Raw genomic sequence first — 19335 nt, forward strand, 5'->3', positions numbered from 1 at the left:
CATCCACAGACTGATGTGTAATGTGTCAGGGTGTACACTATAGCACTACATTCACTGCTGGCAAAAATAGGAAAGCGAGGCCTCATGCTTAATCTCATAATTACAAGAAAAGGTCACCACTATCTGAGAAGACAAAGTGTTACACAGTCACAACATCCAGCTTTTATCTCCTTGGTTTGATAGAGTGAGGGATATTATTGATGTCAGTGAGCAAAAGGACATTATTATAACAAGACAGCTTTTGTCCATCACAGGACCATTGCTGTCTGTGAGCATATATAAAATAGTGGCTAATGCTGTATGGATTATTTTGTCATTTTTAGATAGTGTTCACATATTCATGAGATCAGAATGGATTAAATGGCTATTCTGTCTTATTTTTATATTTTTATACACTGTTCCTGTTCCAGACATTTATTAAACTTTATTAGATTCAAATTAAACATTGTCAAAGTTTTCAATAAGAATATGCCAAAAGCTCAGGCTTCAAGCTGCTCTCAAAAGGGATATTTAAGATGTCAGAGAGGGACTATCCCCTATATGTTAGTCTAAGGCACAGCCAGCTTTTCAGGCCGTCTGTTAATGAAGGAAAGGCCAATCAGAGGACAGCTGCCTTAACTCTTTCTTCCTTGGATGCCTACTATGGGTAAACACTTGTTTTTTCTTTTTTGAACTCAGTGCTTTCTGTCATATTTTAAGGGCTGTGTGTGAATCAGAAGTTAATGAAGTTGATCGCCACCTATATAGCTTACTAAGGCTACTCACACCACATATTATATATAGGTGAAAGAGTTAAAAGGCAGAGGAATTAAAACAGCTTGTTTCTGATAGAGGATGAACTGAGAGGATACACAAGGATGATTTTGAACTGTGAACCATGCAAAGCTACTCTAGAATTTGCGATTATGAAGTTTCTTCTCGTAACTGTAGCATCTTACTTGCCGTTGGAAATGATAACTCAGACACAAAATCTAAAATGGGGCCGTTTCTCTTTCTTTGATGAATGTGCTGTGCTCTCAGACCACACCGTTGGATCCACAGAGCAGGTTGTACTTCCAGCCTTTTCTTGACTGCTTGCTGTAGACTCTGTGTTCCTGTTTTTAACAGTCCAGCAATAAGTTTGTCTGACTTTGTTTCACTACAGCTGTGCTGAAGCTGATTCTGGTTTGGACTAGCTCAAAGCTCCACAGTAAAAGCTCTTCATGACTGTGGCCATTTTCCCACCAGAGATGTGCCTGTAAGTTCAGTGTTTCTTCACACTTTGCTCCTCTTCGAGTGGCTCTCTGCTGGAGGAGCCGCTCGCTTGTTGCGATGGTGAGGGAATGTTGGCATCAGCTCTGGTTCGCAGGCTGGAAAGAGAAGCACAGAGGCACACAGAATGACTCACGGCAGGTCGGAGGACAGACAGACGTCAGCTTGTGCATATCCGCAATCTTTATACTCACGTAGAGGTTTCTCTTTGAAGTACGAACTCTCCAAGCAATCTTTAGCAGTAGCTCTGAGAATCAGGAAAAATACAAGAAGTTAGTGATGCCTCGTATGAAAATTCATGAGACTCCTTCATTTTTCCCACAAAAAAAGCTTAGCTTTATCAGAGCTGTAGTCTAGATTCCAGCCAGAAACCAGTAGAGCTAAATGTACCTGCGCTGGGGGTTGTACATGAAGAGCAGGTTAAGCAGTCTGTGTCCAGCATCAGACAGCCAGGTGAATTTGTTCTTCAGGTTGTTGTATGGCTGCTTCCTCAGGCTGTACTGACCGATGAGGGGAAGCTGAGAGAAACCCTGTAACACACACAACAGATCTCATTTCTCAGCTTTGTGCAGACTGCAACCTATTTTAGACTAAACGAATAACTGAGGATTTGTATCAATATCACATGTCTAGATATTAGAGTATTAGATGGAAAGTCGGTTCTTGTAGTTGGAGGCAGAAGAAGGAAAGACCTGAGTGATTTTACCAAGAACCAAACACTGAGACAGTAAGGCTTTTGAGTTGTGCCAATCATCGGCTGCTTTTACCTTGTTTTCCCTTAATGGGTTTAATGTTGCTGAACTTGTTGATGGCATACAAAAAAGTAGAAATATATCAGTTTAAGAGTGCTTTAGCAATAAAAGCTAAATGCATCCAATTCAATAGTTTAACATCAGACAGTGTGAAAGCTGAGTCTTACCGGCCAGATGTTTTCATTGGGTGTTCCCAGCAGCTGAACGATCAGGTCGACCTGCTGGATCTCAGAGGTTCCAGGCAGCAGAGGTTTGTGGGCAAGCAGCTCAGCCAGGATACAGCCCACTGCCCTGTAAAGGAAACACCACGTCTGGATTTAATTTCCTGACGGATCCTCATGGGATATGAGGCCTTTTCCCTTTGGCGCAGAATTTATTAACTTAGGACAATTATACATATCATATTCTGTTTAATTTTGTTTCTTCTACTGGCAGACCACGTTTTTTAGTATGAGGGTAAACAAAGCTTCAACAAAAATAAGCACAGCCTCCATAAAGAGAGTGCTTTGATAGTACAGCTGTAATTACTATCCTATAACCAAAGTTTCCTAAAGAGATTATGATAAGAACGCAGTGTAGGTAGAGTGGTTAAAAGCTGGTTATTAGATGCTTCCTTGTGCAGTATACTGATCCTAAGCGTATAGATTTCACATGTATTTCCTCACCACATGTCCAGAGCCGTAGTCTGAGTCTTCGTCCCTAGGAGGAGCTCTGGTGCTCTATACCTGCACGAAGGAGAGCATATTAGGATAGTGGCCCGAGGTAATGGAGCTAATAAGGGAGGATTATTGTGAGGGGATTACAAGGGAGTTTCCACTGAGGCTGCACCAGCACAGCAACACAAGGGTTATATGCAGGGCACAACACCCACACAGAATACCTCAAATGAGTTAGACTAACTGGGTAAACACTCACCACAGCGTAACTACTCGTGGTGTCATGGGTTGCTGAGGAATGCCGTACATCCGGGCCAGACCAAAATCAGCTGTGTGCAGAAAATAACGAGTACTGATCAGTTCAACATCAAGTAATCTGATTTTATCTGATTTCAATTTATTTTTTATGGGTAATCAAAGGTAGAATGTCTAAATATCACTTCTCCTGATTACAGTGGGATTAAACAGCAGAAAAGTGCACAATGTTAGGGAGGCAGTTTTAATGTTGTGTCTGAGAGTCCAACACCATTCGGGAACAAGTCTGGCTTATGCTAGGCTATGCGAGCCAAGCTATGGCAACGGTTGTATAAGGATCGAATGTGTCGTAGCAATGGGCCAGACACCCCATACTTCTGAAGCACCTCCCACAGGACACTCCGAGGGACACAGTCGAATGCCTTCTCCAAGTCCATAAAACAGATGTAGGCTGGCTGGGCAAACTCCCATGACCCATCAAGTATCCTTGAGAGGATAAAGAGCTGGTCCAGTGTTCAACAACTGGGACGGAAACCTCATTGTTCCTGTATCTGAGGCTCGACTAACGGATGGACTCTCCATCCCAGCACCCTGGTATAGACTTTCCTGGGGATGCTGAGGAACTATAGGGGGATGAAGACCCCCCTATAGTTGGAGCACACACTCCGTTCTCTCTTCTTGAAGATGGGAACCACCACCCCGATTTGCTAATCTAGAGGTAATGCCCCTGATCTCCACACAACATTATAGAGGCGTGTCAACCAAGACCGCCGTACAACATCCAGAGTCGCCTGACGTTTTGCTAGAATCTCTTTTTGGAGTCCGTAAGCCATTTCAGGTTTGTTTATTTATTTAGTATGTATTTAGAGTACCAAATCACATCAGAAGTTCCCTCAAGGGACCTATTATTATATGGTAAAGAAACCTGCAATAATAATATATTTAGATAATGTCTATATTAGAAAAATGTTTTCTACCATCAGTTCATTAATCAACAGTTAAAACTTTGTTGTCTAGTAAAATTTAGATAAATAAAATAATCTGACATTTGAGTCGGCAAATACACTTAGAGGCCACTTTTTTAAGAACACCTTGTTATTACTGGGTTGGACCCCCTATTTCCCTTCAGAGCTGACATAAATCTAGCTGTGTGATGGAACTAGAATTAATTCCTTAATTCTAGTTCTCTTCTTCATTCTCTGTAAACTCCACAGATGGTTGTGTGGGAAATTCCCAGTAGATCACCAGTTTCTGAAAAATACCCAGACCAGCATGGCACCAACAACAATACATCATTAAAATTGTCTTTCTTCCCCATTATGGTGCCTGATTTTAACCCAGCAGGCCATCTTAAACTTGTCTACACGATTTTTAAAAAAAGACCTGTTATTACAGTTGTCCTTAAAACTGACAATGAAAAAAGTGTGTGTGTGTTTCTTTTTTAAATCATGGTGGCAACAACACTGATAGATAAAAAAAACACTTCAGCCATCACTGTCAATGTGTGACAGGTCAAAGTTCAGCAGTGGCAGGGTTTGGGAGGCATGTCAGTAGGAGTATAAGGTGATTACAGTAAAAGCTGCAGAAGAGATATGATAACAGAGGTGACTCACCAATCTTTACGCAGCCTTTGTCTGTCATCAGCAGATTAGACACCTTCAGGTCTCTAATAACAAGATTAGAGGAAGATCATTATGCAGCACAGCTCTGCTCTAACTCGTCCTGCAGCAGGAGCATGTCTTTTCTCTTGGAAGATTTGTTCAGGCTTAGTCAAGCTGAATGGAGAGAGTCAGTAAATAGCTTCTTGCCTTTCACCTCAGACTATGATCCCAACACTCTAACTCTGGTAAAGGAAGGCTCAACAACAAGGTACAACAAAAATGTTAAATTCTCTGATTTCATTTACAAAACCCAAAAACTTGTTGGATGATCTGAACCTCGTAGCAAACCAGATTATTTGTCAGATAATTGTGTTAAAATACTCTAAAAGGCACCAACAGCACAAACACAGCCCAGTGGACAGAAGGGGAACTGCAGTCACTGGCAGTTCTGCATTAGAGTAATCGTACGTGTAAGGTCCACTACTTTACACTTAAGATTATTTAATTAAAATGTCAAATTTTAAACAATTATGATAATAACAAATTAAAACTTCAGCTGGTCCTCGTAATGGTGTGAGACCAACCTGTGAATAATGAAGTTGTGGTGGAGATACTCCAAACCTCTAAGCAACTGGAGAACGATGCACTTAACCTGGAACACAACAAAACAGAAAAAAAAAAAAATGGAATAACTGGTTGCATCAACTTCTACTGTACATGAATATGGAGGCCATGTAAAAAGCAAAACATCCATTTTTACACTCACATGCAGACACAAGAAAATAATAGCAATCACTTTAGGTAGAAATGAACTTGCAGGAATGTATGAGTTTGATTTACCTGCGCCTCTGAGAATGGCGTCTGCATGTTTTCCAGCAGACTGGCCAGATCTTGTTCACAGTAACTCATCACCAGAAATAGGCTGAAAAGATCCAAAAAGATTAAGAAAGTTTATGTTAGACAGTAAAACAATTAAATTAAATCCAATTTTATGTATACAGCGCCAAATCACAACCACAGTCGATTCAGGCGACTAAGGTCACAAAAACTGGGGAAACAAACAATGAGGATAATTCCTTATCTATATTATACCGGCTACACACCAGTTTAACCACCTGAGCTTAAGTCGAAGTTTTAGTTAAATCAGTGGCATCTTTCAGACATGAGTCTTCTTTTTTCAGGGACCTGATACAAAGTGAACATAAACTCAAACTGTACCAATGTCGTAGACCCTTCAAAAACAAGCAGACTTTTAGGATGAAATGTGCTGGACGCACAACGTGACTTTCTTTGGACTGCTGGTTTGTGTGTGTGACCACAGTCCAGCAGATTTCTATACCACCGCTCTGAAGTACGAAGCAGGATTTGGTAATCAGCAAGTTAACATCAGATTTAACCCTGGGTGTTCATTTATACTAAGGTGGTTTCCTTCTTACCTGGTTACATTGCCATGATAACTTATTCTGCAAGATCTTCATATACAAAACCAGAGCCTACCGACCAATCTCTTTTCGTCACCATCTTAGAGAGCTAGACTTTTTTGCACAAATAATAAAGGTGTCCAAAGTGTTTAGAGACTGTCTAATGTTTTTGTCTTTCCTTGAAGAGCAACAATAAGAAAAACAGACCGTTCACAAGAAAACGTATTACTCATTTTTATTCTTTTAGACTTTTTTAAAGCTATTTTGTTATTCTGTGTAAGCCTTAACACGGAAAGAAAATCCCAAAACAGGCAACTAAGTCTTGTGCTTGATAAAATTATATTAAATTTGTAAGTAAAGCTTCTTACTGGTTTTAACTCATTGACACAGAATCTATAAAGTGACACAGTTAATGAATCCTGCGTAACTAAGTCCTAATGGTCACTCAAAGCAATTTCCCCTGGAAGCCAGATTCACACATTAATATAATGATTTTTCTGTCATACCCACTCACAGCCCTTCCTGAGTGGGTCCTGGGTATTTCCATCTCTTTCTGGTGTTATAGTTTCTCTTTGTTTGTAAGATAGTTCATTCTGCTGCCAGCAGTCATGTCCATGTTTGTTATTTGTTACATGCCACGACACTACTCCCTTTCATGTGACTGTGAAAATGAGAAACATTGAATTCATCAGCTTAGCCTCATTAAAAAAGTCAAAGTAAGTGAAACATGATTTTTTTTTTTTTAAATTGCTGGCTATGCTGAACTGGTTTGGCACCACAGGGCCCAGGCATAGTTAAAAATATGAGTAAAGAGCAGCTGATGCAACTGGCCCCAAAGGCCACACATTGCAAGATCAACAGAAGCAACAATAAGACTAGTATCAGATCAATCTATATACTAAAGCATTTATTGTGGGTGTGTCCGTGCAGTACCTTTCTAGCTGAGTGCCGACAACCACCTCTTTCAGCTCCACTATGTTGGGATGTCTCAGCCTCAGCAGCAGTGTGATCTCTCTGAGGCTGCTGATGGGGACCCCTGACAGATGAGGAACAGATGTCACCGATCTTTTCAGTTGATGGTGGTGCAAAAATGTGATTTTTTAAAATTACATCTAGTTGTATGAATAAAGCTCTCGATCAGAGATACCCATAAAAAAAAAATAAAGCATGCGATGGTCTCACCATCTTTCTCTGCGTCCATTCGCACCTTTTTCAGGGCAACAATCTCATCTGACTTGGTGTCGCGGGCACGATCTGCATTGAGAAAAGGGAATTGATTATTTACAGAGCATGTCACGTGGACAAACTGAAGTGTTAGTCCTCAGTATTTCCTCTGCTGTCTAACTTACACACAATGCCATATGTTCCTTCTCCTATTCGGTTGAGTTTCTCAAACTCTCTGACACTTCTGCAGCTCCCAAACTGAAGAGAGAAAAACAAGATAAAGAAACTGGGACTCAGTGAACACGTCGCAGCCTTCAGTCCTGTCAAAAGAAGCAGTTTTTACGGTTTTTAACGGATAAATGGATTGGTACTTCTCTACTCTGTCTTTGTGCTTTCTTGCTACAAGCCTCATTCAACCATTCACCTAACCATTCATTCACACATTCACACTCTGATGAATGCATCAGGAGCAATTGAGGTTCAGTATTTTGCCCAAGGATATTTCTACAACCATTCATGAAGTGTGAAAATCCTTTAGATTTAATGATGCTCAACTAAAATAATTAACAAGAGACAAGTCAAGGGAGCTCCCACTGACTGTCAAACCACACTGAGTCAACAAGAAGAATTGACTTTCAGGGCACTTTACCATTATCTATATGGGACAGGACGTTAAACAAAACAAAACCCCCACAAATTAACTAAAAGCCAACAGGCATTAGACGGCCATTCTTGGATGTCTTGTGATCACTTTTTCAACCAGACTCGAGCTCCTAAAAGGCATCCTGGATGCCGGGGGAATCACTGGAGGAGGTGGATTTGGGTGCTTGAACTTGGAGGCTTATGTGCCATTTGAACTAAGTAATGAGATTGGCTGCTGCTGGAGACAAACAAGGCAACAATGTGCGCAGACTTCACCTTTAAAGGCGCCTCGCTAATTAATCAATTACGTCTATGCACACATAAGCGGTTTATTTACCGATAAAGTCTAGATGGGGAGCATGCTGCATGCAGCTAGCGTTTAGTTAGCATTATTCAGTTTCAGGGCTAAAGTATCGTAAATACTGACTGAAAGAAAGCTCTACAGTGAACTTTATTATTTTAAATGTATGCCGGTTTTTTTAACAGAAGAGTTAGACTTGTAAAGTTGTGTCAGTTGGTATTCTGTATGTAAAATATCGTGGCTGATGGCAGAGTATAATTAAACAACCACGGTCATGAACGGACCCACACGGAAGGAGCTCGTTCTCTTACCCTGTAATTTTGAGGCACTGTGAAAGTTTTATTGTCCTTAAGAGACTTCAGCTTTATGGGGTCCGGTTCGTCCTCTCCAGCCGCGTCCATTGTTTTATTTAAATGCAGTTTTTGGACTAAAATAAGTCCCGAAGAAAGCACATCTACAAACAGCTGCACCTCATTCAGCCGCCATTGAGGTTTGTTTTGGTAAGGGGAGGACAACCAACAGCTTTCCCGGAGTTTGTGAACGGCTTCTGCGTCCCATACCTGGACCGATACCTGTCAATTCCGGAAAAAATCATTTTTGGAAAACTGTAAAACAAGGGGGAAAATGAAATAATTGACATTTAAAGAAAAACAGGCCACATACAGCCGTACAAAATATTAGTGAATTAAATATGCTATTTATCACATTTCTATTACTGTAAACTCAACATTTTTGCTAAATGTTACTTTGATAAAGCGGCAATAATATCTGATGATTGCCCTTTTATTATAATATATAGTTTTAAAACTATATTTTATATTAAAAAATATCTACATTGAAATATATTTATATAGGAAAAACTGACTGAATGCTGTATTTCAGGACAGTGAACAATGCCGAAAATAGGCCTTTGGAGGTAGACTACACTTTATGACTGGACAACATACAGAGGTCTTTTAAAAACTATATTATTTTTTGTGGTGGATGCCCAGAAATGTTTTATACATACAGGTAAAAACAATTGATAAATAAATATTTTGGGATGTGAATGAATGAATTATAAATTATTACAGAATAAACAGATTAACTCTCCTTCACAACAACAGTGTCACAAGATGAGGATGGGGGACCCATGGATACACAATCTAATATCATCATGTTGGTATTGTTCCTGGATCAATAAAACTAATGTTGGCCCATGTTCAATACTGCAGGTGGCCAATCATATTGTAATGATATCATATTTTTTACATTGTGGAAACACAATCACACCACACACCAATCCGTAACTCTAACCCTATCAGATAGACCAAGCCCAGACACCCTGCAGAGGAAGATAATTTCCTCCACAGGTTAAAAATAAGCCTATTATATCCAGTAAACTTTGAACTGTTGGGAGTTTCCAGTCCCTGGCCAGTTGCGTGTGTTGGTAGTAATCCAATCTTCTCAAGCTTGGCATGAGTAGCAGATTCCAAGATATCCTGGCCTTTAGTCCTTTGTCTAGGTCAAGACTTTTTCCACTTTCAATTAACAAACCAATTGTGTCTTTTTCCATTACACACTGTATTGTAAATACCCATATCTCTACTTCTACAACAAGATAACCCAGAAGTGCATCAGCAATAAGGAGCTCATAAGATCAGTTCCCTTTTGAGTCCAGTCTGTTGTAGATTGATAATAATAATAGTAATAGAACACTGTAAAACTCGCACAAAGGACAGTGGACTAAAGTCACCCTCTTTTGTCATTAACCTAATTACTGGATATGTTCACCTGACTGAATGTGACCACTACAATCAACCAGAGAATAAGCTGCAAACACACAAAATGCCCATAAAATCAGAGTGCAACAAAGGAGCTGCAAAGAGTCTCAAAACGACTGTGAAGCATCAAAAATAACCAAAGACCTACAAAATTGCTGCAATGGGAGGATAAAAATGACTTCAAAGAGAACAAATTTGTACAAAAAGATACAAAATGGCTCAACATAGGTCAAACATGCACTAAACCATCTCTTGCCCTCACAATTCTTCAAATAAGCACATCATTTAAGAAGTAAAAGTAAGTTGGGCTAGTGTAAAAGATTTGCAGGTAAAAATGATAAGCTCAATACTGTTCAGCACTTCATAGCTGCTCTCACACGCACACCAGTGTCATGATTCAGTTTCGGGGTGATTCTTCATCACGCTCAGCAAATAATCAGTCATCTCTCCTTCCAGTTTACCTCTTGTGATAGACATTTGGAGTTACTGTCTGGTTGGTAGTTTCTTCCCCACTACGAAGGGTGCAGACCCAGGCCGCTGCTCTTTTATGGCATCAGCTATCGTGATTTTGGATGGCGTGGCGTAGATGTCGTCCCGTGATGGAGCTGTGATGAGTATGATGGGCGTTCGCTGTGAGGAGTCAGGCGATTCTGTCTCAGTGTTTGGTTTTAAACTGGGGGGGCTCTCTGAAACTGGTAGGTAGAAAACCATTAACTTAGCCTCCTACCCTCATAAATGCTCAAGTGAAGTGAGAGAATATTACTATAAAGCCTGGTAAACAGTCACTAACAATTTACATTTAAGTTATGCAATGTCTCCAAAGAGGCCCATTTAAGTCATATTTTCAGTCCTTGTCTTTGGATTTAAAGATGTCCAGATATTTCCAGGAGCTTCAGGAGTAGCTGATTTAGGTCTGTTTTCTTTGAAATGACAATTGCAGTAATTACACTTTGGTTATACAGTTGAGTTTTGTTTTTATTGGACATCCAAGTGAAACCTTTAAAGATAAAACATCATTATTGGCTGTCATTGGCCTACTACCAGTCAGACCTGGTAATGACCTGTTCAGGTGACGTATGCCCGCTGCCTAGAAGATATCCAGTGCGTTTGTTTGTATATATATGTCACACAGTGGAAATTTGTATTTGTCTTGTATATTGTTTTTATTCTGATTTTTAGTGTTTATTTATGAGTGTCGTTTTATTTGCATGGTTTTATTCTGTTTCTATTGCATGGTTTTTATCCACTGTGGACTGGCTGCACATGGGACAAATTAGCTGATAGGGACCACCTGCTGAGGCAGGGTGTGTCCAGAGGTGGCCTATCAGCTGTGTAAAGACCTTTTAAAAGCAGGCTAGCTGAGCACTGAAGGAGAGAGGCCCCAGACTGGAAGGTTAATGCTAGATGGCCAGCGTGACACGGCGACCCAGTCCTGACCTCATGGAACGGCAACAGTAGGAGACAACGCGTGTGATTGGCAGCACGGCAGAGGTTTAAGCTGGGCTGGGATGTGATGGGCCAGTGGAAGGACAAGAAGATGGGAGGCTCTTCCTTGGCTGCCGAAGACGAGGCTGGCCTGGAAACTGCTCTAAAGAAGGAATTCCTGGCCCGCTGATGGACCCATAATGAACATGTGGCATAATTATAGCAGGGGGGGGGGTTAGTGAATGTAGAAAATGGTAGTTTTACGGGTTTTAGAATTGTTTTATTTGGTTTTAGTGGATTGACAAACATTTTATTACATACATTTTAAGGGTGTTTTTATTTGTGCTCCCTGGCCTAGTAATAAACTGTTTCTGATCAGACCTGCTTCCTCTCTGTGCCTGTGGTATCTGACTCGCTTGCTCCCCCTTGTATTTTAAAGAGTCTTTCTTTTTAGCATGACATTCTGGCGCAACTGCTTTAATGTTGTCAGTTTGTTACATTATATAAACTTACGCTAATAGCACCTTTTAAATTGGATTGTAAATATGGTACTTAGAGTTGGGTCTATGCCAGAAATTCAATTCAGTTGTATTAATATCGCTCCAAATCAAAACAATAGTCACCTCAAGGTGCTAAAGATCATACAAATATAACACACAAGAACCACAATTAAAACTACATTTAAGAAAAAAAAAAAAAAAAAAAACTACTGATGATCATCAACAAATATTTGGTACAAAACACCTTAGCCTCAACTCTTCTTTAACAATCTGTACATACACAGTCTTGTTAGATTAATCTAAGTACAAATACTTGAGCCACCTGCCGCTGTTTGTGTTTATTTGAAGAGTTTTTTTAACTGGATGTTTTTTAACACCACAGATTAGATCAAAGCGGAAGTATTATAACTGTTTCTTTCAGTCAACCTGTCATAACTAAACTGTTATCACAGCTATCATAGACTTCTGACCACTGCACACAAAGACAGGTGATTTCACATTAAAAACTACTGTCTACACATTCATCATACATTTGGAGAACATGGCTCCATAAATTTATCAGTCCTAACGCTGATGAGATGATCATGTCCCTTACCTGAATCTTGCCTCTGACTTGCTCCAGACCCCATCAGTCTTCAGTCAGCTGAGGCACTGTTCGTCTACATCCACCGACATGACGCTTACAATTTAGTGAGTCCACACAAAAGCACATAAAGCACCAAAGCGCATTTACGTAGAGTCTACACCCGCGTGGCTTGGCTAATCAGCTTCTTTTCTTCTCCGTCATTCCCTCTGTCTGGTTGAGTGACACTAATCCTGTGCACCAGCTCAGAGCAGCAGTAAGGAGGGCTGGATTTAAAGGGAGCACAGGATTAAGGCTTTATAAACTCTTATTTAATTATAATAAACAATGACAAAATTGTGCATTTAATTTAGGCTGTTATGAACAAGCCAGTACTAGCACTTTGATAAAAAAAATACTCAACAAGAAAATGGAAGAAGCCGCTTTGATCCATTTTTTTCCAGCTTTGCATGACCTTTTATCTTGAAATTCTTTATTTTATTTTATTTTTTTATATATGTTTAACTATAGTGCTGCTATACTACTTTTGATCAAGGTCTATTGTGCACTATCATGGCTCTATTATCTTTATTTATTTATAGTATACAGTAGAGTACACAAGAAGGAGAGCAGGTGGGAAATGGGCTCTTCCAAGGACAGACTCAAACCCAGACCTTTGCTGTGGCCTTTGGATAAATGGGTCGCCTTCTTTCTTTTTTTTTGTGTGTGTAGTTTCTTGCACACCTTTTCTGTTATGTATCTTTTTTTTTTTTAATGGGTTGCCTTCTTAACCCAGCACCCCACTTTCCCTTTCTGAACCAAACAGGAAAATAATGTGGACATCGACATTGGTTGTGTTGTGCTAGAATCTACTGTATTAAATATTACTTTGAAGCCGCTAATGGACCAGGAGAAGACAGCCCAATTATGCTATTAGCGTAGACCGTATGATAGATGGACATGATTGGTTTGTAAAGCCCTTTTTTTAAAGCCTCAAGTTGGGCATTTCTGCTGTTGCCATGTTTGTTACAAAAAACCCACATGAAACGAAGAAGGGTGAGTCTGACAGGCAACTTATTAACCAATCACTGTGTTTTCAAACCACAGATAAGCCTATATTTGGAAACATGGTAAGACCAAGACTAACAAAGCGGTCGTAAGTTTTTATCCACAACAGCCAAAATGACTGTATGACATCATAAATTCAGCAGAGGTCAAGACTGAAACCTGTTTTTTCGTAGATTTCTATATACTGGGAAGACTTTTTGCAGACTGCAACTATCGCCATCTGGTGGCCTGCAGATAGAGGTTTTTAGGCATTTCTGTATTGGCTTAATTTTGTCTTGGAGGCTACCTCCATGTTTTGAGTGAATCTTCCGATCAATACTTTGATGCGATAAAAGGATATAAACAAATCAAGGCAGTAAGATTTTGAAAATACTGGCAGCCATCCTCGTAGATACACCAATGGTATCGATTCCAAAATCCAACTTTGCCTTGTTCTCGATTTATCGCATTCAGAAAGCTTGACCTCTGACCTTGAGGTCAAGGTCGCCGGGATTCGACCTCGTCCAAGGTTTTTAGTAGATGACTTTGAAACTCCTACATCGTTTTGTTCTTGAGTTATTGCATTCGCAAACTTGGGTGATGACAATACACCATCAGCCTATTATGCCTGAGGGGTAAAAATTAATGCTATTGGCTATAATGTTTTTAAGTCTTAAACCATAGGCAAATTTAATTTGGACTGTTAGCCTCCTTGAGCTTAATTTTCCATTGTCTTAAGATCTTTTTAAGGGCCTGTGGAAAAAAAGCCCCTCCCCATTAGTGAAGTGTTTTATTTTTGAAACAGTCTTCGAAGAAGAGAACACAACAGGTAACAGAGGTAACAGGGTGAGACTCAAAGACAGCAAACACATGCAACACTTATGTGCTGGGAGTCATTGGTGAGTTTTGTTTTGTGTTTAAAGAAAGCAAAAGTAGCTTAGTTTCAGTGAGTTCAGATAACATCAAAGTCATAACATCAATTAGTTATCAAGCCAGTAGTGTTGTACTAATGATGGTACTATAAGGATGTGTTCATAATACTTAATTTTACAATTTGAATTCTGAAGTCTCTGTAGTGTCCTGTGTATAAACATCAACATGTTCACTGGCATCTCTGGAGTAGGTAGAAAGTCAAATGTCCATGAAAATTAAATTAAAAAAACAAACACTCATGAACAAATACAATAAACTGCTGCCCATTTATTCCTTTCTGTGCTTCCCTCGCCTCTTCTAAATGTTGTAACTGATGGTGCGTTCACGAGGTGCAGTCGCCCAACGTCGAAGATACTCTAAATCATCTTCAATGTTTTCTTCGTCCGTGTTGACTTTGAGGAAGAAAAAACAAAACAAAACAAAACCCTGAGCAACCTGCGTGAATTTGTAGACACCACAGCAAACCGCAGGAATCATGAAAAAGCTCTCCTGGGAATTCTTACCGGGATGGGAATGTGATCCAGTGGTCAACACTTTGGGACAAAGGACCCCAGCTTCTTCTCCATCCGAATCATTGAAGCTTTCATCCAGATTCTTTTGGAGCTTCTCCAGCTCTTCCATCAGCTCATCCTGAGACAGACAGAGAGAGAGAGACAGCAATAGGCACACAGCAGCTCAGCAAGTGTCAAGAAGTGTCACAGAAGCGGAAAACCTGACTTAAAAATAATAATGATTCAGCAAATCACACTGAGCCACATCAGGCAAATGCCAATAATGTAAGCAGACTCCAGATATCAGACAAACCAAGAATCACTGCAAAAACAAAAGCTCCAAAAAAACATTAAAATCATCCTTACCTCATTAAATTCCACTTCAAATCTCACAGCTGTGTAGAGGCTGTCTAGCAAGTCTTCGGTCACGTCTTGTTCCTCAATAATGTCCTTGATCGGGTCATTGACCTTGGTGATGATTTCTCTGCAAAACCCTGAAGACAGTAGTGGTCAACACGTTCATCTATTCGCCTGAAACATCCACAGTTTGACAAAGGAGCTTGCAAAGAAAAGCGTCTGGACTTCTTTAAGTTACTTGAAGACGTTTCACCTCTCATCTGAGAAGCTTCTTCAGTTCTAAGGTCAAATGGTGGAGAGTCCCAAATATAAACCTAGTGGGAGTGACCCCCCACAGAGGGACAAAAGGACCCCCTGATGATCCTCTAATCCCCTGAGCCAAGGTGTGAAACTGGGTGTGGGTCCCAATCAGCCAGAGTTTCGGGTGTGTTCATTGTGAAACCTGGCCCCACCTTCTCATGCGAATTCCTGAGGTCAGATGGCCCAGGATGTGAGTGGGCGTTAAGGCGTCTGGGGAGGGATCTCAAAACTGGATTATAGATGGCAGAGAGTTGGTGTCATAAACCACCGCCTCTGTTCAAAGATGGTCGCTCACAGTGGACATAGATGGCTTCTTTCACTCCTCTTTCAAACCATCTGTCCTCTCTGTCCAAAATGTGAACATTGGCATCCTCAAAAGACTGTCCTTTATCCTTAAGATGCAGATGGACTGCTGAGTCTTGTCCTGTGGAGGTGGCTCTTCTGTGTTGTGCCATGCGCTTGTGAAGTGGCTGTTTGGTCTCTCCGATGTAGAGCTCTGGGCATTCCTCGCTGCACTGTACAGCATACACCACATTGTTAAGTCTGTATTTTGGCGTTTTGTCTTTCGGGTGAACCAGTTTTTGTCTGGGGACAAGACTCAGCAGTCCATCTGCATCTTAAGGATAAAGGACACTCTTTCGAGGATGCCAATGTTCACATTTTGGACAGAGAGGACAGATGGTTTGAAAGAGGAGTGAAAGAAGCCATCTATGTCCACTGTGAACGACCATCTTTGAACAGAGGCGGTGGTTTACAACACCAACTCTCTGCCATCTATAATCCAGTTTTGAGATCCCTTCCCAGACGCCTTAACGCCCACTCACATCCTGGGCCATCTGATCTCAGGAATTCGCATGAGAAGGTGGGGCCAGGTTTCACAATGATCTCACCCGAAACTCTGGCTGATTGGGACCCACACCCAGTTTCACACCTTGGCTCAGGGGATTAGAGGATCATCAGGGGGTCCTTTTGTCCCTCTGTGGGGGGTCACTCCCACTAGGTTTATATCTGGGACTCTCCACCATTTGACCTTAGAACTGAAGAAGCTTCTCGGATGAGAGGTGAAACGTCTTCAAGCAACTCAAAGAAGTCCAGACGCTTTTCTTTGCAAGCTCCTTTGACTACGATGACCTGGATGACTGAGAACATTCACAGACATCCACAGTTTGAGTTTGAGGTAAAACACCTTTCCTGACAGGTTTGTGTTATTTTTGTTCATCTTGGCTTTGGGGAAGAAAATAAATCCCTGCACAACCTCCATGAATTCACAGACACCACAGCCAACTGCAAGAATAAAGTCGAAGCTCTCCCAACAAGTCTTACCACGATGGGAAGGCAAAGTAGTGGTCAGCACTTTGGGACAAGGGTTCCCGTCCTCTGCTTCATCCGCCTCAAAGAGGTTTTCGTCCACATTCTTTTCCAGTTTCTCCAGCTCTGCCAGCAGCTCACCCTGAGAAAAAAAACATACAGAGACACAGCAACAGGCACACAACAAGTGACAACTCTGGTACACAGAATCAGTGCAATCGCAGAAGTCTTCAAAAAATTAAGATCATTCTTACCTCATTAAATTCCCCTTCAAAGCCCACAGGTGTGCAGAGGCTCTCTAGCATGCCTCCAGTCTCATCCTCCTCCTCTGCAATATCCTTCATCAGGTCACTCACCTTGTTAATGATTTCTCTGCAACAGCCAGCAGACAGTTTCTTTGTTTTTTTAAATTATCTTAGTACTCAGCATTCAAAGGCCATGACAGACTTCTTTCTCATTCATACATAGCTTTATTTCACACATTCCTGTAGTGTTTCTCCTCACATGTGTTCGTAAATGGCTCTCATGGCTTTTAAAGCGCAGTCAATGTAATTGATGTGTTTCTCGTAGAACTTCTTTCTTCTTAGCGCCTGCAGAGCCGCTGGTAGGAGAGCACGGTGAAACAAAAACAGCACATGAGCAGGAATAGATTTAACTTTGCTTTTTCAGTATTTTTTTAAACAGAAAACCCCCAAAATAGAGACTGTAAAACTGTGAGGTTTAGTTAATAGATGGATCTATGGTTCATAAACATTTTGCTCAAAGAAGTCCTACCATTAATTAATGCTTCAATCTTAAATATGATGAACCTAGCTCTAATAATCAGCTATGTACTACAGACCTTCAAGCTGGCAGTAGTTAAACCATTACTTTAAAAGCCAAACCCAGCAGTCTTAACTAATTATAGGCCAATAGCACAGACACTAACTCTGGATGGCATTACCTTGGCCTCCACTAACACTTAGAGTAATCTTGGAGTCATTTCTGACCAGGATATGTCTTTCAATGCAACACATATGTAGGACTGCTTTCTAACATTTGCACAATATCTCTAACATCCTGCATCCTGATGATGAAAAACTAGTTCATGCATTTATTAATTCTAGGCTGGACTACTGTAATTCAGGATGTTCTAAAAACTCCATGAAAAGCCTTCAGTTGAGCCAAAATGTTGCAGCAAGACAGCAATAGTTCTGACAGGGACTAGAAAGAGTAGAAAGAGTAGAAAGAGTAGAGTATGACTCAAGTATATGTGTTGAGGTATCTGCACAAACATATAATTCATTTGAACCTTTCCAGTACTTTTTTTACTACGTTCATCTTCTTTTACATTACTTTTAACAAGTCAAAATAAATGTATAACCAGTTTTAGTTCTTGTTTCATAGTTGTGTGGCTAACGATAGTTAGTTTAATACCTAGCTAATTAGCTTTTAGCTAGCTAAGACTGATGTTTTATTGCTTGCCTACCCGTTTCTTTTCTTTCTTTATTTAAAGAAATATATTTTTCTGTAAAATAGCTCACCTCTTCTGTTTATTGTGCTGTTTTTCTTGGCAAAAAACTCTAGGTGGTCAATTTTCTTCTTCATAAATTCTTTCTTCTTCACCAGCAGCTCTCCTCTGGCTGGAAGCTTCTCCATCCACTCATTAACACAGGGCTCCTTCTCCACCTTTTCCCGCTATTGAAATCAAACAGAGATGTGCCTGTGAGCTTGACTGACAGACGTGCAAAACAGCTTCAGGCTTTGACTCTGCAGTTCTTCGTGTCTTGATTATCTGCAATTTGAAACTGTAGTCAACTGAGTCCTTATGTACCAAGTTGGAGACCTCTTTCAAAAGAAAACACATCCCTGTGCTGCAGAAACAGGTGATCACCATTGAATATCACTGTAGAAAAATATAAAGAAAATTAGGGGTGATACAATACATAATTATCATTAGTTTTCTCAGTTATTTTTATCTTTTAATTTCAAATGTTCATCTTTGACTTTGAGTTTAGCCACCATTTGTCTGCTATTTATTTATTAATTTTTTATTTATCGACTTCTAGATAGCTATTTCACCTATCGATAACTTGTTAGGAAAACTGATTTCCAGTGTAGATCACCTATTTACCTATTTCAACTGTATTTTAAATTTCTTTTAGCTTTGTATCCACTACCTTAAACTATTTGTTTTGTTGTTGTTTATTGGAGAGAATACATTTGATAAAACATATAACCATATACTTTTGAAATATGCAGATAGACAGATAGATTGTAGATAGATTTTGTTCTTTGAAATTGGTTCTTTGCTAAGTTATCTGATATGTGACAACAATGATTCATCTCTTGAGTCAGGTGCATTTTTATGACTGAATGACTCACAGGTCAGTGTTAATATATTTTTATGTATATTATATAAAAATATATAAAATATATGAAGATCTTCAGGTACAAGAACTGAAGTGAAAATGAGTGAAAAAGCAGAAAAGAAATGTAGAGAAACGAAGTGTGGCTAAAAACCTTTGCTCTATGCTATGCAGTTTGCTGTATCTAGTTATGATAATAGGTGGCAGCATTTCACTTGAGGCAAGATGCCACCTTCGAAGAATGGGCGAGGAAGGAGA

The 19335-nt window shown here is 40.1% G+C and overlaps 2 protein-coding genes across 3 annotated transcripts; both read right to left on the reverse strand.

Annotated features, from left to right (window-relative positions):
- Positions 1-398: 398 nt before the first annotated feature.
- On the reverse strand, positions 399-10395 carry cdk10 (cyclin dependent kinase 10). Of its 2 annotated transcripts, none has more exons than XM_080304078.1 (13): positions 10268-10395; positions 7286-7358; positions 7119-7190; positions 6870-6972; positions 5356-5437; positions 5100-5167; positions 4528-4580; positions 2919-2988; positions 2669-2728; positions 2171-2294; positions 1642-1781; positions 1446-1498; positions 399-1349 (listed from the first exon to the last, which is right to left on the reverse strand). In XM_080304078.1, the coding sequence occupies exons 3-13, from the start codon at positions 7135-7137 to the stop codon at positions 1255-1257; spliced, it is 867 nt and encodes a 288-aa protein (XP_080160204.1). In that variant the 5' UTR covers positions 7138-7190; positions 7286-7358; positions 10268-10395; the 3' UTR covers positions 399-1254. The 2 variants fall into 2 exon arrangements, with proteins under 2 accessions (XP_080160204.1, XP_080160203.1); XM_080304077.1 differs by lacking the exon at positions 10268-10395 and adding an exon at positions 8355-8579.
- A 3718-nt stretch (positions 10396-14113) lies between these two features.
- Positions 14114-18505, reverse strand: LOC113027277 (charged multivesicular body protein 4b-like). Its single transcript, XM_026176899.2, has 7 exons — positions 18253-18505; positions 17234-17330; positions 16984-17101; positions 16745-16871; positions 15131-15258; positions 14777-14903; positions 14114-14665 (listed from the first exon to the last, which is right to left on the reverse strand). The coding sequence occupies exons 1-7, from the start codon at positions 18365-18367 to the stop codon at positions 14571-14573; spliced, it is 807 nt and encodes a 268-aa protein (XP_026032684.1). The 5' UTR covers positions 18368-18505; the 3' UTR covers positions 14114-14570.
- Positions 18506-19335: the final 830 nt, after the last annotated feature.

The sequence above is a fragment of the Astatotilapia calliptera genome, chromosome 7, assembly GCF_964374335.1.
Source record: "Astatotilapia calliptera chromosome 7, fAstCal68.1, whole genome shotgun sequence".
NCBI classification, from domain to species: Eukaryota; Metazoa; Chordata; class Actinopteri; order Cichliformes; family Cichlidae; genus Astatotilapia; species Astatotilapia calliptera.

What these genes read in the sequence shown, in the direction of transcription:
- LOC113027277 (XM_026176899.2), bottom strand. Translation starts at nt 18,367, where the DNA reads ATGGAGAAGCTTCCAGCCAGAGGAGAGCTGCTGGTGAAGAAGAAAGAA. An exon ending in AGAGCCATTTACGAACACAT is followed by an intron (nt 17,102 to 17,233) that starts GTGAGGAGAAAC and finishes TGGCTGTTGCAG; the next exon opens with AGAAATCATTAACAAGGTGA. An exon ending in TTGAAGTGGAATTTAATGAG is followed by an intron (nt 14,904 to 15,130) that starts GTAAGGATGATT and finishes TGTCTGTCTCAG; the next exon opens with GATGAGCTGATGGAAGAGCT.
- cdk10 (XM_080304077.1), bottom strand. Translation starts at nt 8,444, where the DNA reads ATGGACGCGGCTGGAGAGGACGAACCGGACCCCATAAAGCTGAAGTCT. An exon ending in GTCGGCACTCAGCTAGAAAG is followed by an intron (nt 5,438 to 6,869) that starts GTACTGCACGGA and finishes GGATCTTTTCAG; the next exon opens with CCTATTTCTGGTGATGAGTT. An exon ending in CCACGAGTAGTTACGCTGTG is followed by an intron (nt 2,729 to 2,918) that starts GTGAGTGTTTAC and finishes TCCTTCGTGCAG; the next exon opens with GTATAGAGCACCAGAGCTCC.